Source organism: Stomoxys calcitrans, chromosome 4 (assembly GCF_963082655.1).
Source record: "Stomoxys calcitrans chromosome 4, idStoCalc2.1, whole genome shotgun sequence".
Taxonomy (NCBI): Eukaryota; Metazoa; Arthropoda; class Insecta; order Diptera; family Muscidae; genus Stomoxys; species Stomoxys calcitrans.
This window is the reverse complement of record NC_081555.1, coordinates 52,596,259-52,613,227: the sequence shown is the minus strand read 5'-3', so window position 1 is coordinate 52,613,227 and position 16,969 is coordinate 52,596,259. Positions and strand designations below refer to the sequence as shown.

General features: G+C 38.2%; 1 protein-coding gene across 1 annotated transcript in view; it reads left to right on the top strand.

Moving 5' to 3' along the window:
- The window catches only part of LOC106086299 (sodium-dependent nutrient amino acid transporter 1), a 45,002-nt gene that overhangs the window by 21,554 nt on the left and 6,479 nt on the right, over positions 1-16,969 (top strand). The window contains exons 2-7 of the mRNA XM_013250920.2: positions 9,615-9,704; positions 9,770-10,004; positions 13,763-14,033; positions 14,086-14,189; positions 14,250-14,439; positions 14,499-14,675. Coding sequence (XP_013106374.2) covers positions 9,615-9,704; positions 9,770-10,004; positions 13,763-14,033; positions 14,086-14,189; positions 14,250-14,439; positions 14,499-14,675 — 1,067 coding nt within the window. The remainder of the gene's footprint in view (positions 1-9,614; positions 9,705-9,769; positions 10,005-13,762; positions 14,034-14,085; positions 14,190-14,249; positions 14,440-14,498; positions 14,676-16,969) is intronic.

The following is a 16,969-nucleotide window of genomic DNA, read 5'->3' as shown; positions in this document are numbered from 1 at the left end:
CTATCAATGCGGTTTTAGACCTGGTAAATCCACCCTAGACCAGATATTCACACTGCGCCAAATCCTGGAAAAGACCCGAGAAGGACAAATCAACACCTACCACCTCTTTGTTGACTACAAAGCCGCCTTCGATACTCCTTTACGTTCAAAGGTATTTGAAGCCATGTCTGAGTTTGGTATCCCTGCAAAATTAATAAGACTCTGCAGGACTGGCTGCAGACTTGCTGATACGCGTTCCTCAGTAAGAATAGGAAAGAATCTCTCCGAACCATTTAATACCAAACGAGGTTTCAGACAAGGAGACAGCCTATCGTGTGATCTCTTTAATATCCTGCTGGAGAGATTATATGAGATGCAGAAGTGAATAGATATGGCACACTAATCACAAGAGAGCACATACTACTTGCCTATGCCGACGATATCGATATCATAGGTCGGTCACAGGAAGTAGTAACTGCAGCCTTTGAAAGAATCGAAAGAGAGTCAGTGAAAATGGGTCTGGCAGTAAATGGAGATAAGACGAAATGGATGGTCTCCACTCCCAAAAAGCCTTGTACAACCGAGCAGATAAAGAACATGGAGAAAGTTGGGAATCACAACTTTGAGATAGTCAGTAACTTTATCTATCTCGGCACCGCCGTAACTGAAACGAATGACACCAGTTTTGAGATAAAGCGAATAATAATACAGGCAAACAGATGCTACTTTGGACTAAGTAAGCAGTTTAGAAACAAGGCCATCTCTCGACAGACGAAGACTACACTTTACAAGACACTGATACTACCCGTGCTGTTATATGGTTCTGAAGCATGGGTACTTGTGAAAGCAGATGAGGCAGTACTTGGAGTATTTGAGAGAAAGATTCTTCGTAAAATATATGGACCAGTTTGCGTTAACGGAGAATATAGGCGACGTATGAACCATAAGCTGTATGACGACGATAGCATAGTTACACGCATCAAAATACAACGACTGCGTTAGCTAGGTCATGTTGTCAGAATGGATGCAGAAGCTCCAGCAAATAAGTCTTTTGAAGGCAAACACGGTGGTACACGCAAACCGGGAAGACCAAAAGCCCGATGGAACGCTATTCTACTTGGAATGCTATTCTACGTTCGGCTAGTGGAAGAAATATTCTGTCATAGCCAATTAAAGTAAAAGTAAAGTAGTAAGTAAGACTGAGGAGGGATTTGAACCTGTCTGCTACTCAGACGAAGTTATAATACTTCTAAGGGATTGGATCCGAACGAGCTATGCAGAAGGGCCGATAGGGTCTTGCATATGACTGGGCTAGACCCAGAGATCTCAATGTTAACCCAGAGAAGACTGAAATATGGCTGTTCACGAGGAATTTCTGTTCAATAAGAGAATTTCGATATCTGACAAGGTCAAATACTTAGGTGTGATCTTGGACAGGAAACTGAATTGGAAGTGTCACATTCAGGAGCGTATTGAGATGGCTATGGAGAAAAAGTGCAACATAAGGACCATATAACAGGTTTAGAGAACATGTCTTGGCATAGGCTGAGCGATGAGGACCAAGCCCACTAGGGCACTGGAGACTATTCTAGATATCCGACCCATTGACATACAGATTAAGTGTGAGGCAGTCACTGCGGCTATGAGACTTAAGGCAATGGGAGAATGGATTGAGAATGGGAGAAGCTCATACCATCGCAGTATAATCGAGGCGACGATAGGAAACCTGGAAGGAAGGGAAGAGGTTTCCGATCGAATACCTGGGATGAACCTTGAAATCGAGTGCGAGGCACTGTTGTCATCGACACAGTCTTGGATTGACGGAACCCTAGTATTGCCATCTGGAAGATCTTATTACACGGATGGATCAAAGCTAGAGGACAAAGCGGGCCTGGGAGTATACAGGGACTGAGATCTGTTTTAGACTGCCTGACCGTAATACTGTTCTGCAGGCGGAGATTCGGGCGATCACGGAATATGTGAGGTGGTGTAGTGCTAACGCGAGGACGTCGAGTGTGAACATCTTCACCGACAGCAAAATTACCATAAGGGCATTAACAACAAGGACGGTAAGGTCACGAACAGTCTTGCAGTGTAAGAAGGTTATTAACGCCTCCACTGGGGATGGCAAAATCCGCATCGTTTGGGTGCCGGGCCATAACGGAGTAAGGGGAAATGAAAGGGCAGACGATTTGGCGGTGAAGGCCAGAGGACTGCCGTCGATAAACTTGGTTAACCCGAAGCCTTTCGGGTGGACGCAGTCTGAGTTAAGGGAGTGAGCGACGAGTGGCAAGTGATAGCGTGCATTAGATCATTTCCTTTGTCGTTGTCCAGCTTTCGCGTCTAACAGATACCGGCACTTAGGTGGAGACACAATACCAGACATGAACCAACTTAGGGGAGTGGTATTGAAAACAATTAAGAATTTTGTAAGTAGCACGGAATTCCTAACTTAAAATTTCTTTTTAGAGTTTATTTTATAATTTTTAGAGCACACAACAAGTCGATTACTGGCTTAGGTGTATGTCCATAGTGGCATGGGGCGGATTAATATATGCACCCTCCTTTGAACCTAACCTACAATTAACACCTTTTATTGTCCCACGGGATTCGAAACCCCTAACGCTAAAGATTCTCAACAGAACACACTTGCGTTTACAACGGGAGTATTGGCACGAATGAATATTCTTCCTTTTTATAGAAGAAGTGTACAGATAATTGTGTGACTGTTAAAGCAGTACAGAATCACGTAAGGGCTATTTAAGATTCAGCATGATCCAACTCAAAGCCATTTTTCGTTGATATCTTTATGTCGATTTATATCATCTTTTTTATTTGTTAATAGGCAGGTGTTCATTGAAAGTTGTTTGAGGAGCAATATATTGAAGTTTATTCAACTTAAGTGTGCAAATAGAATGTCTAGCTCTAATCTTGGAATATCAGCCTATAATAACCACTTAATTGTAATCTACAGAGAGAAGGTTGTTTATGAATTTCACAAAGCGTAAAGGAAATATTCTTAAGAGAAATTTGTTTTTTATTTGAAAATATATTTATATTTATACGAACGGATATATATATATATATATATATATAGCTTCAATAATTTAATTTGAAACAAGCGATCGGTTATACTTCACATTCTGTAATAAAGCTATGTATACACTGAAAACATGTTTGTCCAATTTTTAAACATTCGAGCTAAAGATTAGCAAACTTAATTTAGAGATGATAAATTTTCCAACTATTTTCCCCTTTGGTGAAAAACATTTTCCTTCAAATTAACACATTGAGTGCCTAGGGGTTCTGATTAATCTTCCCAGGAGGCCATTTATCACTAAATAAAACCTTCAAAAATCACCCTTGAACCTTGCACGCTTTTACAAAATATTCAGTAAAGAGTTCTTTATTTAAAAATCGCGACAAATTTCACTCAGTGTCGTATATAAAAGAATTACAGTCTCTTTTATATACGACACTGAGTGAATATAAATCCTTAAATTTATTAAAACCAAAAATCTAGAACGAAGATCATAATATCGTTAAAATGTAGGAAATTTACCTTGGGACAAGACAACAGTAAACTGTAGTAAAGATGCAAAATAGCCATACAAATAGGAGCGTCTGAAAATATTTATTTTTTTTAGGTTAAGATTGGTTTAAAAAAAAAATAATTTTTCAAATAATAATAATTGGACAGTCATCTATGAAGTAAAAAAGAATCAATCAGCTATCAAATTTTGAAACGGTTGGTAATTTTCGTTAGTAAATAGGAAATCAAATTTTAAGATAGCATCAGGGACCCAATCACGGCATTCGATTTTGAGATTTTTCAATCGAATTGTAAATTTTTCGAATCATGAGAATCGGTACTGAGTTTCGTTTGTTCTATATAATTTTCGATCGCAGTGCCACACCTCTTTGGAGAGAAGTTTTACATGGCATAGTACTTCACAAATGTTGCCAGCATTAGGAGGGGAAAACCACCGCTGAAAATTTATTTCTGATGGCGGTGGCCTCCAATATAAATTAAATAGCAACAATCAATTCTGGTCAACTTAATGAAAATGCACCAAAAATAATAAGAAATTGCGCACATACTAAGGCAACAAAGGTACTGTGGAAGTTTTATTCCTTATTTCGTGGCCTCGGTGACAGTAAAGCTTAGGAGGAAATAAATATATGAAACCCTGCCATAGTCGTTTTCAATGGATGCAGATTTTTTTAGAGCCATTGTATTGCTGCCACTATTTCACCACTTCCAAAGTGGTAGCCTATTCAAACCATATTCTTTTGGAAGCTTCTAATGGTCAAAAGATTTTATTGTTGATATATGTGTCGGTCAGAAAACTTGTTTGCACAAAAATCATTTGCTTTTTACATCTCTCCATAAATTTCCACCACATGCAAATATCGAAGCGCTGCAAGAAATTTACTCCGTTCGGCCATGAAATCATTGATTCTGACTTCCTTATATTGGTAGCCTATTCAAACTAACACCAACTACAGACTACATCACAATAAAAAGTAATTTTTGCATTTAGATTTAGAAAACAAAGCAATATTTATTTTTATTCCGCCGACTTAAATTTTCTATTTGTTTTGATTATAACTCGCTTTTGATGCTGGCAACGCTAGAAAATGGAAGAAAATTTCGATGGAATGACGTGGTCAAAATATGTTTCTCTTTACACCCAGAGAAATAAGTTTGCTTATCTCCGCAAATAGTGGCAACTGATTTTAAACTACATTTGAATAACCTCCACCATAGAATGGAGGTATACTTATTTCGTCATTCCGTTTGTAACACCTCGAAATATGTGTCTAAGACCCCATAAAGTATATATTCTTGATCGTCATGACATTTTAAGTCGATCTAGCCATGTCCGTCCGAATGTCTGTCGAAAGCATGCTAACTTTCGAAGTAGTAAAGCTAGGCGCTTGAAATTTTGCACAAATGCTTCTTCTAAGTATAGGTCGGTTGGGGGTTAAAATGGGCCAAATCGGTCCTTGTTTTTGTATGTATAAAAAACCATCTGGGTTTTGATTTCTTGAGCTTCAAGAGGGTGCAATCTTTACCCATTTTGGCAGCAATTTTGCACGTGGTTTTTATACCCTCCACCATAGGATGGGGGTATACTAATTTCGTCATTCTGTCTGTAACTACTCGAAATATTGCGGATTTCTTAAAAGAAAGTAAATGCATTTTTAATAAAACTTAGAATGAACTTTAATCAAATATACATTTTTTATACTTTTTTTCTAAAGCAAGCTAAAAGTAACAGCTGATAACTGACAGAAGAAGGAATGCAATTACAGAGTCACAAGCTGTGAAAAAATTTGTCAACGCCGACTATATGAAAAATCCGCAATTACTTTTTGGGCAACCCAGTATATTCTTGATCGTCGCGACATTTTATGTCGATCCAGCCATGTCCGTCCGTCTGTCCGTGCGTCTGTCTGTCTAAAGCACGCTAACTTCCGAAGAAGTAAAGCTAGCCGCTTGAAATTTTGCACAAATACTTCTTTCTAGTGTAGGTCAGTTGGTATTGTAAATGGGCCATATCGGTCCATGTTTTGATATAGCTGCCATATAAACCGATCTTGGGTCTTGACTTCTTGAGCCTCTAGAGTGCGCAATTCTTATCCAATTGGAATGAAATTTTGCACGACGTATTCTGTTATGATGTCCAACAACTGTGCCAAGTATGGTTCGAATCGGTCTATAACTTGATATAGCTGCCATATAAACCGATCTGGGATCTTGACTTCTTGAGCCTCTAGAGGTCGCAATTCTTATCCGATTTGAATGAATTTTTGTACGAAGTATTTTATTATGATATCCAACAACTGTGTCAAATAAGGTTCAACTCGGTTCATAACCTGATATAGCTGCCATATAAACCGATCTGGGATCTTGACTTCTTGAACCTATAGAGGTCGCAATTACTATCCGATTTGCCTCAAATTATGTACGACAGATCCTCTCATGACCATCAACTTACGTGTTTATTATTGCCTGAATCGGTCTATAGCCCGATACAGCTCCTATATAAATTGATCTCTCTATTTTACTTCTTTAGCCCCCAAAGGGCGCAATTCTTATTCAAATTGGCTGACGTTTTACACAGGTCTCCAACATATAATTTTATTGTGGTCCAAACCGGACCATATCTTGATATCGCTCTAATAGCAGAGCAAATCTTTTCTTATATCCTTTTTTGCCAAAGAAGAGATGCCGGGAAAAGAACTTGAAAATTCGATCCATGGTGGAGGGTAAATAAGATTCGGCCCGGCCGGACTTAGCACGCTTTTACTTGTTTAAAATGACTTCCAACAATTGTGTCAAAATCGGTTCATACCCTGATATACTGCAAACTTGCCCTTGAACATTCCATTAAGGAACTGAGGCAAACTTCACACAAATCAATGAGTGCTGTTCGATTCAATTTTAAGCTCAATGTTAAGGGACCTCCTTTTTATAGCCGAGTCCGAACGGCCTGCAGCAGAGCGACACCTCTTTGAGGAGTAGTTTTTACATGGCAAAGAACCTCAAAATGTCGCCAGCATTAGTAAGGTATAACCACCGCTGAAAAATTTTTCTGATATTCCTGCCAGGATTAGAACCCAGACGTTCAGCGTCATAGGCGGACATGCTAACCTCTGCGCTACGGTGGCCTCCTGATATAGCTGCCATATAAATCGATTTCCCGATTAGACTTCTTGAGCTTCTAGATGGCGCAATTCTTACCCGATGTGACTGAAATTTTGCACATATCATTTTGGTATGACTTCCAACAACTGTGCCAAGTATGGTCTAAATCCGTTCATAACCTGATATAGCCGCCAAATAAACCGAACTCCCGATTAGACTCCTTGGGCTTCTAGAGGGCGCAACTCTGACCCAATTTGTTTGAAACCTTGCATATGTCGTTTTGGTATGACTTCCAAGTATGGTCTAAATCGGTTGATAACCTGATATAGCTGCCATATAAACTGATTTACAATTTGACTTTCTGATACTCTGGAGGGCGCAATTATTACTCGATATGCATATAATTATAGAGGTTGTGTTTTTCTATGACAATTACGATCCATATCATTCAATAACTTGATAAAGCTCATATATGTTTGAAAAAGTCAATCAAAGAACTTGACAATTGCGACCCATAGTGGAGGGTATAAGATCAAATAAGATTCCGCCGGTCCGAACTTAGCACGCTTTTAGTTGTTTTTACTGTTGTTGTAGGTGAGCAAGCTCGTTCCATTTCAAAGGCCCAATCGCCGCGGGAACAGAGTGCCGATTGGTTATTTAAAGGCGCCAATAACCCGCCATGTCATATCGAGATTCATAGGCACTCAGTATTTGTGCAAGTGCCGGTGTCGCCCAGCCTCTCACTGAGACTCTCCGCTCCATGTCCGCGACTGTCATTGCAACTACTCCGTATGGAGCATTCCGTTATTCGGAACCAGGTCCTTTTTTTTGTAATCTTTATTAATGCACTAGCTGAATCCGGTCCGCTCCGCTGCGCCTTCATTAACACCACGCGAAAAATATTCTAATACCATATGTATCTGCCCAGAACAATTTGTTTATCTACCCCAAACACTATACCCTTTATTTGTAACCCATATAGCCATAATTGGCAAATATTCCCATTTAAGGAGGGGTTTTGGAGTCCCATATTGTCATGACTTCCCCTTCCGATATCAAACAATTATATAGCCTATTGCTCCTTCCAGACCATATTCGTAATCTATTCCCTAATATCTTTCATTTGAGTCCTATATTGTCATTATCGTCCAATATGCCTATTTGCGGCCCCCAAGGTACCTGGTCCAAATATTTATTATCAAATTACTATTCTACTCCCAAATTACTACTCTGTTACTCGGAGGCCACCGTAGCACAGAGGTTAGCATGTCCGCCTATGACGCTGAACGCCTGGGTTCGAATTCTGGCGAGACCATCAGAAAAAATTTTCAGCAGTGGTTTACCCCTCCTAAAGCTGGCGACATTTGTGAGGTACTATGCCATGTAAAATTTCTCTCCAAAGAGTTGTCGCGCTGCAGCTCGCCGTTCGGGCTCGGCTATAAATAGGAGGCCCCTTATCATTGAGCTTAAATTTGAATCGGACTGCACTCATTGATATGTGTGAAGTTTGCCCCTGTTCCTTAGTGGAATGTTCATGGCAAAATTTGCAATTTGCATTTTACTCTACTCCCGAATACTTTTCAATTGAGTCTCATATTGTCCCGATCGGTCCACTTTTATTTTTGGGTGGTGCTTTTGAGGAAAAGGGGAGGGTCCGCCCCCTTACGATGTCAACAAATTCAATACCCTATTGCTCCTTGCAGACCATATTCGTAAACTACTCCCTAATACCTTTCATTTGAGTCCTATTTTGTCATTATCGTCTAATATGCCTATTTGAGGGGGTTTTAGGGTAGGGGCGGACCCTAGGTATCTTGACCCAATTTTCAGTCACATTTTAGTCATTTGAGTCACATACAGTATGTGACTTTGTGGGCTTTTGGGATTATCCTTAACACTTTAGATTGAAACTGTTGCAGCAATTTTTTATTGGTATTTGAGGCGGTTCCCTATAATTGGATACCATATGTCCAAGTTGGTTTTGCGATGCATTTGTAAATAAGGATTTCCGAGGAAAGTTTAAAACGATTTCTTTTGGTTTGGATGTGTTTCTTCCAATTATGTGTTCTGTCTAAGCAGATTCTACGATATTGGGCATCATCACTCTGTGGGATCTCAATATGATTTAAATGTACGGCGGGACAAGTGGCGTGTTTAAATGCAAATTTTACTTGGGTAGATATCGACTCATTTGCTTTAATACGCCATTCGTTTAACCAAAATAATAACACGTTTAAGTCTTTTTGGAGGGCATTACTCACTTTTTTCGGCTAAGACCGCTGTATCATCAGCGAAAGTCCCAACAACAACATTTTGCGATCGTGGGAGGTCAGCTGTAAATAATAGTGGACCAATCACACTGCCTTTAGTTACACCTGCTCGAATATTTTGGGTGGTGCTTGTTCCGTCCAGGAACATAAAAATTTTGTTCTTTAACATAAGATTCCATACACGCATTAAAAATTGATTGGTAATGGCTTTGTAAAGTAGGCCTTTATGCCATACTTTTGCTCCCATATAAAACGATCTCCCGAATGCACTTCTTGAGCCCCTAGAGGGCGTCATTCTTATCTGTTTCGGCTGAAATTTTGATACGAGCTATATGATCGAAGATTTTCTGCAAGACAAAAGGAAAGTATTGCGATCTCTGGCTTTCATTTTCCATTGAAGAAAATCTTCGATCGTTAAGCTTAAGTTGAAGAAGAAAACAAATGGGAAATTGTTTACACTCTTGAGAAAAAATGAAAAAGCATTGTATAAACTCAATGTTTGCCTATGTTACAACAGATTCTAAGCAATATTACACATGTTTGTAAAAGAAGTTCGCTCGGGTTTCATTAAGATAAATGTTAAATCAAAAGGCCGGCTTTGTCCATCTATAGGCCGCATTTGTTCTTATTTGGAGACCTATGCCAAAGAATCAAATTTATTTCTTTCCTAAAATATCTAAATATATTATTAATTCAATCTTAATCCTCAGGAAAGCCCATGTATTATCTCGAAGTTCTATTGGGGCAATTCACCAGCAAGAGTTCGGTAAAAATCTGGTCTATATGCCCATCATTTGTTGGTAAGCTATATTATACATAATAGCTACTTATAACGTTTCTATCTGACTAATCGTTTCGTTCATAGGCGTTGGTATCGGTCAAGCATATGCGGGTGTTGCAGTGCTCACATACTATTCTTCATTGCTTGCCTTGACGCTGTACTATTTTGTAGCCTCATTCAAGAACCCACTACCCTGGTCCTATTGTCGTGAAGAGTGGGGCTTAAATTGTGTGAACTCAAATGCCCATGCTAATAGCACAACTGATACAACTTCTACCCTCAACAGTAGGCTAACAAGTAGTTCCGAGATGTACTTTATGTAAGTGTTTGTACAATATAATCTTAAAAGAACATGCAAATATTAAATTTAATAATGATTGCTCTTATCGTCGTAGCAGTTAAGATATAAATCAAAGCAAAACGCCTAATATAAGTGGAAGGCGTTTTAGTACATTTTAGTACCTTTCGTACACATACACAATAAAATTTCCTCTCATCCAAAATTCAAGCATAAATTAGTAACGGACGGACTTTGTAGTTTAAAACCGGAATCTCAATTTTGATTTTAAACCCATAGCTTCTTGTGGAAAAAATATAAGAATACGTTGTAGAATGCAATTTTGACAAGCGCTTTTCACACGATATGTATTTTTCATATGACATATTAAAGTGAGCATATGTGACGGTATACCCATAGTCTGAAATACATGATGCATTTTATGTGGAAAACGGATGTTGGAATAATTGTAACTTTATTGCTTAAAGCGAGCTCTATTTTCAACGAAAATACTTGCAGACACATGTGAATAAAAAGTACAATACATATGATGGCGATTAGAGCGCGCGCTATTCGTATCTGACATGCGTTAGGAAAGTTATATGAAAAATACATATAATCTGGTAACAACTTCAGTGTGTTTTTTGGTCTATACACATTGATTCACCCAAAGACCAATACCAATTTTTTTTATGAATATACCCTACAAAACTACTGTAATACAGGGTATTATAACTTAGTGCTTTTGTTTTCAACTAGAGGTGGGCATTTTACAATAGTTCCTTTTAGCGATCGCTCCTTTTAGTTCCCTTCCACAAAAGAAACTATTGTAGTTCCTTTTCTTAGATCCTTTTTCATTTGTGATCCCCTTTTTCCTTCATCCAAAACAAAAAAAGCTTTGAATTTTGGTTTGAACATATAGATAAAAACGTTCAGACTGTACAAGTAATTGAATTTAAAATTCATATTTTGTACTTTGTTTTAAGAATGTCGAAGAGCCTAACACTATCCACTGTATCAAATTTCAGCGAAATTCGAGTAATAACCGTGTTTTTTTTTGTCCCAATGACTAACATCGGGAGATCGGTGTATATGGCAGCTATATCCAAATATAGCCCGATCTTGACCATACTCGGAACGAATGTCGAAAGGTTCAGCGGAACTTATTGTGGTAAATCTCAAAAAAGTCGGTTAATAAATTCACCTTTTATGGGTCTAAAGCCTTAAATCTGGAGATCAGTACATATGACAGCTACATGCAAATCTAGATCGATCTGAGCCGTGTTGAAGAGGAATATCGGAAAACCTAATACAACTATTTATTGGAAATTTCAGCGAAATCTGACAATAAATACGCCTGTTATGGGCCCAAGACCTAAAATTGAGAGATTGGTCTATATGGCAGTTATATCGAAGTATAGACCGATCTTAACCATACTCGGTACGAACGTCGAGGGGTCTAGTGCAACTCAATGTGCCTAAACCTTAAATCGGGAGATAGGTATATATGGCAGCTATATCCAAATCTTGACTGATTTCAGTTGCATTTAACAGGGATGTCCAGGAGCCTAACACAACTCGCTATACCAAATTTTTGCGAAATTGGGCAATTAATGCGCCTAGTATGGGCCTAAGACCTAAAATCGAGAGATCGGTCTGTATGGCAGCTATATCCAAATCTGGACCAATCTCGGCTGTATTTAGCAAGGATGTCGAGAGATCGAACACAACTCACTGTCCGAAATTTCAGCGAAATCGGATAATTAAATCGTCAGATCGGTACATATGGGGGCAATATCAAGATATAGTCCGATATAACCCATATTCGAACCTAACCTGCCTATGGACAAAAAAAGAATCTTTTCAAACTTTCAGCTCAATATTTCTATTTAAAGACTGTTGCGTGATTTTAACGGACAGACGGACGGCTAGATCGTTTTAAATTTTTACGATCATCCAGAATATATAAAGTTTATAGGGTCAGAAATAGATATTTCGATGTGTTGGAAACGGAATAACAAAATTGATATATGGGTGGGTATAAAAAATATGGCATTTCAATCTGCTAGTAAACGTGTAACTATATAAAAGAAAGAGATGGAACTAGTTCCAGCAGTTCCTTACTTGGATAAGTTCCAATGAACTAGTTCCATCCGGAACTACCCAAATCTACTTTTAACACCCAGAAGGAAGAGGTAAACTCATTGATAAGTATACCGATCGAGTCGGAGTCACTTTCTGATTCGATTTAGCTATGTCCGTCTGTCCATGTTAATTTGTGTACAAAGTACAGATCGCAGTTTTCTTCCCATCGTCTTACAATTTGGTACAGGCATGTTTTTCGGTCTAGAGACGAAGCCTATTGAAATTGGAAAAAATCGGTTCAGATTTGGATATAGCTCCAGCATATATGTTCGTCCGATTTTTAGTAATAATGCAATAAAATAGTCATTTGTTAACCGATTATCCCGAAATTTGGCAGGTAGGATTTTTTACGACTCTCGACATTACTGGTGAATTTCATGGAAATCGGTTCAGATTTAAATATAGATCGCATATATATAATATGTTCGTCAGATTTTGAATAATTTGCAATAATGTTGTCATTTATCAACTGTAGTTATTACAGTTTGAACATATTTGTTCGGTCCATTAAAATTGGTTCAGAATTGGATATAGCTCCCACATTGTACTTATAGGGTAGGTGTAGGGTATCTTACAGTCGGCATCACCCGACTTTTGCCCGTTCTTACTGGTTTTAATTTTATATTATTTTATTTTATTCTAATTTATTTTATTTATATCTTATTCCCCTTTCAATTTTTAAATCCACTCCATTATTATTTCATTGAGATAAAAGAAATATTATTCTTTCGAAATTTGTAATTACAACATAAGTTTAGTATAAATTGGCAATAAACAAGGGTTTATGAGAACTTAGCTACATCCATTGGCCGCACTTGAGACAATATTTACAAATGCAAATTTGCTTACGACCATTCCGTTAAGGAACAGAGGGCAAACTTCTCACATATAAGCATATAAGCCTGTGACGCTGAACGCTTGTGTTCGAAACCTGGCGAGAACATCACACAAAGATTTCGGCGATGGTTATCCCCTGCTAATGCTGACGACGTTTGAGAGAGGTACTATGCCATAACTTCTCACAAAGAGGCTGAGACTGCGGCACACCGTTCGAACTCACGAGTCATTTAGAACCAGACCCACACATTTTAGAATTTACAATCGGACTAATTTAATTTCTAGTTATGGATACACAGCTAGGCCTGTAATCGCCTTGTTGTGCGTCCTAATTACTAAAAAGTCGCATGAACAAATCTTAGCGAAGAATTACGTGCTACTAACAAACTCCCTAATTGTTATCCATTGCATGCCCCCAAGTCGGTTGAAGTCTGGTATTGTGTCCCCACCTAAGTGCCGCTGTCTATTAGCCGTGAAAGCAGTTAAAGCCACATAAATTGCTTCAAAAATTTTTTCAACAAAACAAAAAAAAAAAATATCGCTTTGCCTATTTTCGCGAACAAATTAAGGTTTTAGTTCTTGTTCAGAATACTACAACCGAAGTTGTAGTATTCTGTGCCTCGTTCAGGGTGCATTGATTCATCTTGAATTGCCTTTGGATGTAATTCCCATTAAATTAAGAAATTCAATTGACGGGTTGGTTTCTTTAGCAATTACGCAAGGGCGATTTAAACGAATTTGCAAAACGAAAGTTGTGGACGAAGGGATATAATATCAAAAAAAAAAATAAAAACATCTTTTTGTTTATTCTACTACAGAAAGGAGGTAATACGGGAATACGATGATATATCCGAAGGCATTGGCTTGCCAAACTGGGAGTTAACCCTAGCTTTATTTGTGGCTTGGCTGACAACATTTTTGGTAATTGTTCGTGGAGTTAAGACAGCGGGTAAAGCAGCTTATTTCCTGGCCATATTTCCGTATGTCATTCTAATCACATTGCTGATAAGAGCAGTTACCCTTGAGGGTGCATTGGATGGCATAGTGTTCTTTCTTAAACCAAATTGGAATGAATTACTCAATTTAAAGGTTTGCATTTTTATAATCTGTAAAGAGTTTAATCTGTAATCGTACTTGACAGGTCTGGAAGGAAGCTGTAGTGCAATGTTTCTTCTCTTTGGCCGTAGGCTTGGGGCCAATTGTAATGTTTTCTTCGTATAATAAATTCAACCATAACTCGCACAGGTATGCTGGTCATTGAAGTAACAAGTTGACGTTTTTATTCATGGACGTTTTTATTGTTAGGGACGCTATAATTGTCACTAGTCTGGATACAGTGACCAGCCTAATAGCGGGTATAACCATCTTCGGAATTCTTGGTAATTTAGCCCATAACTTAAACATAAGCAATATCCACGAGGTTGTGCGGAGTGGCACGGGATTGGCATTCATTTCCTATCCAGATGCTATTGCAAAATTTAAAGCTGTCCCCCAGGTACTTACAAATAATGTTTTTTTTTTCTTAAATAAATGCTATCGTATTTCTATTTTTAGTTGTTCGCAGTATTATTTTTCATTATGCTCTTTGTGTTGGGCATTGGAACTTTGGTGGCCCAGGCCAATACTCTTGTTGCTATACTATGCGACCATTACAAATGGATGAAAGCTTGGGTGGTAGCACTAATAACGTCAATATGTGGTTTTCTCTGTGGAATAATTTATGTTACTCCAGTACGTATACGCTATATGTGAACTTGATAAAATTTGATCATTCATACGCTCATTTCTATTCTAGGCCTTAATCCATTTATAGCATGGTACTCTATGTACTATTATTTTTTCACACAATTTTCATTTCTATTTTTGTTTGACTGTTGTTCATGTGGAAAGAAGAACAGAGTACAAAGAAGAAAATTCGCAAAAAAAAATCAACTAAAAATTTAATTAAACAAAAATCGTTTTCAATTAAAAAATTAATTGATTCAACGATTTTTTTAATTTTTTGATTTTTTTTAAATTGTAGTCGTGGTTGAAATTTTCAATATAAAGAATAATATTTGTTTTTTGTTTTGTTGATATCCTTTGCCTATGTGCGTTCAAGATCATTTGTTTTTGGTTGGAAGTTATCGCAGGGATAACTACCAAACCAATCGTTGCCCAACTTATTTATTAGTTGGCAACCGTGACTGATTTTATTCTTAGGTCGATTATGGATTGCAACCCAACTTCAGTAGAGTTGCCAACAGGCAAAATTGCTATAGAAATGCCCATTTATGCATTGAATTGTATACTTTTTTACAATTTACTTAGAAGCAGACCGTTCAAAACACTGATATCGAATGTATTTGAAAAAAATTCCAACTTTATACCAATTTTTACTTCTTCTGGCAAAGCAACTATAGTTGAGTTGTCATCCATAAACGACCCCTTTATCTTATATTGAATTTGTGTTTGTTTGTTTGTTTGAAATTTTCACAGATTGTGTAGGTTGGCCTGGAAGGAAACATATACTATATAATTTTTTGATATTACCCCAAAAGTGCTACCCAAAAAAAAAGAGACCGATCGGGCAATATGGGACTCAAATTAAAGGTATTCAGGAGTAGAGCACGAATTTCACATTAAAATTGGGCCGCCCCAACCCCAAAACCCACTAAAATAGGTTTTTTGGAGATCGTGACGCAAATGAAAGGTGTTCAGGAGTAGATTGCGAATATGGACAGGAAGGAGAAATAGGCTTTATAATTTGTTGATATTCGGAAGGGGGCGGACCCTCCCCCGTTACACAAAAACACTACCCAAAATCAAAAGTGGACCGATCGGGACAATACGGGTATCAAATGAAAAGTATTGGAAAATAGAATACGAATATAATGTTAAAATTCGGGTCTAAATACCCATCGGGCCGCTCCAACCCCGAAATTCCCCCAAACAGACATATTGGATGCTCATGTCAATATGGGCCTCAAATGAAAGGTATCGGGAGTGGATTATGAATCTGGCATACAAAATCAGTTCGAAGTATAGGGGGTCACCCTACCTCCCAAAAATGCCTTAAATGGGCATATGACCCATCATGACCACATGGGACTCGGTATTTTGTTTTTTCCGTAGAATCATACACGGCTGAACCGATTTTCTTAAAATTTTACAGATTGTGTAAGTTTATCTGGAAGGAAGCGTAGGCTATATAATTTTTAGATATCGGATGGGGGCGGTTCCTCCCCCTTACCCCAAAAACGCCACCCACAACCAAAAGTGGACCGATGGGCACAATTTGATTATCAAATTAGAGATATTGGAGACTAGAAAACGAATATCGTATTAAAATTTTAGTCCAAGTACCCAGCGGGCCGCAGGAACCCCAAAAATCCTCTTTACAGATATATGGGACTCAAATGAAAAGTATTCGGCAATATGGCATAAGAAATTAGGTCCAAGTAATGGGAGACCGCCCCTTGCGTTCAAGTCCAGGTGGCGTTCTTCCTCCTAAAAATACGTCAAATAGGTTAATTGACCCATTATGCCAATACGGGACTCATATGAAAGGTATTTGAGAGTAGAAAACGAATTTGATATCCAATTTTCGAGCCAAGTGTTTGGGGGGATATGAAGTTCAGTTTAGGGGGTGCTTTAGAGCGTCACCCACTAAACTGAACTTCGTATCCGACTATGGCAAATTGGAGCTCAAATCAATGGTATTTGGGGGTAAAGAACGAATTTGATATCTATTTTCAGGGCAAAGTACTGGTGGCAGCCCCAGCCCCAAACACCCTGCAAATGGGTAATACTTACCGGCAATATGGGGCTCAAATTAAAGGGATTTGGAAGTGTTGCACGAATTTTATATCCATATTTGAGTCGAAATGTCTGAGCTGCCATTGCTCCCCTAAAAAGAACTTCTCATTACCCTAATTTTTAAAAACACCAGATCTCGGAGATTGGTGATGCGATTCATTCGAAATTTTGCTGCATTATTACAGTCATCAAGGAGTGTAAGGAGATTAAAGCCCTCTTTGAGGATG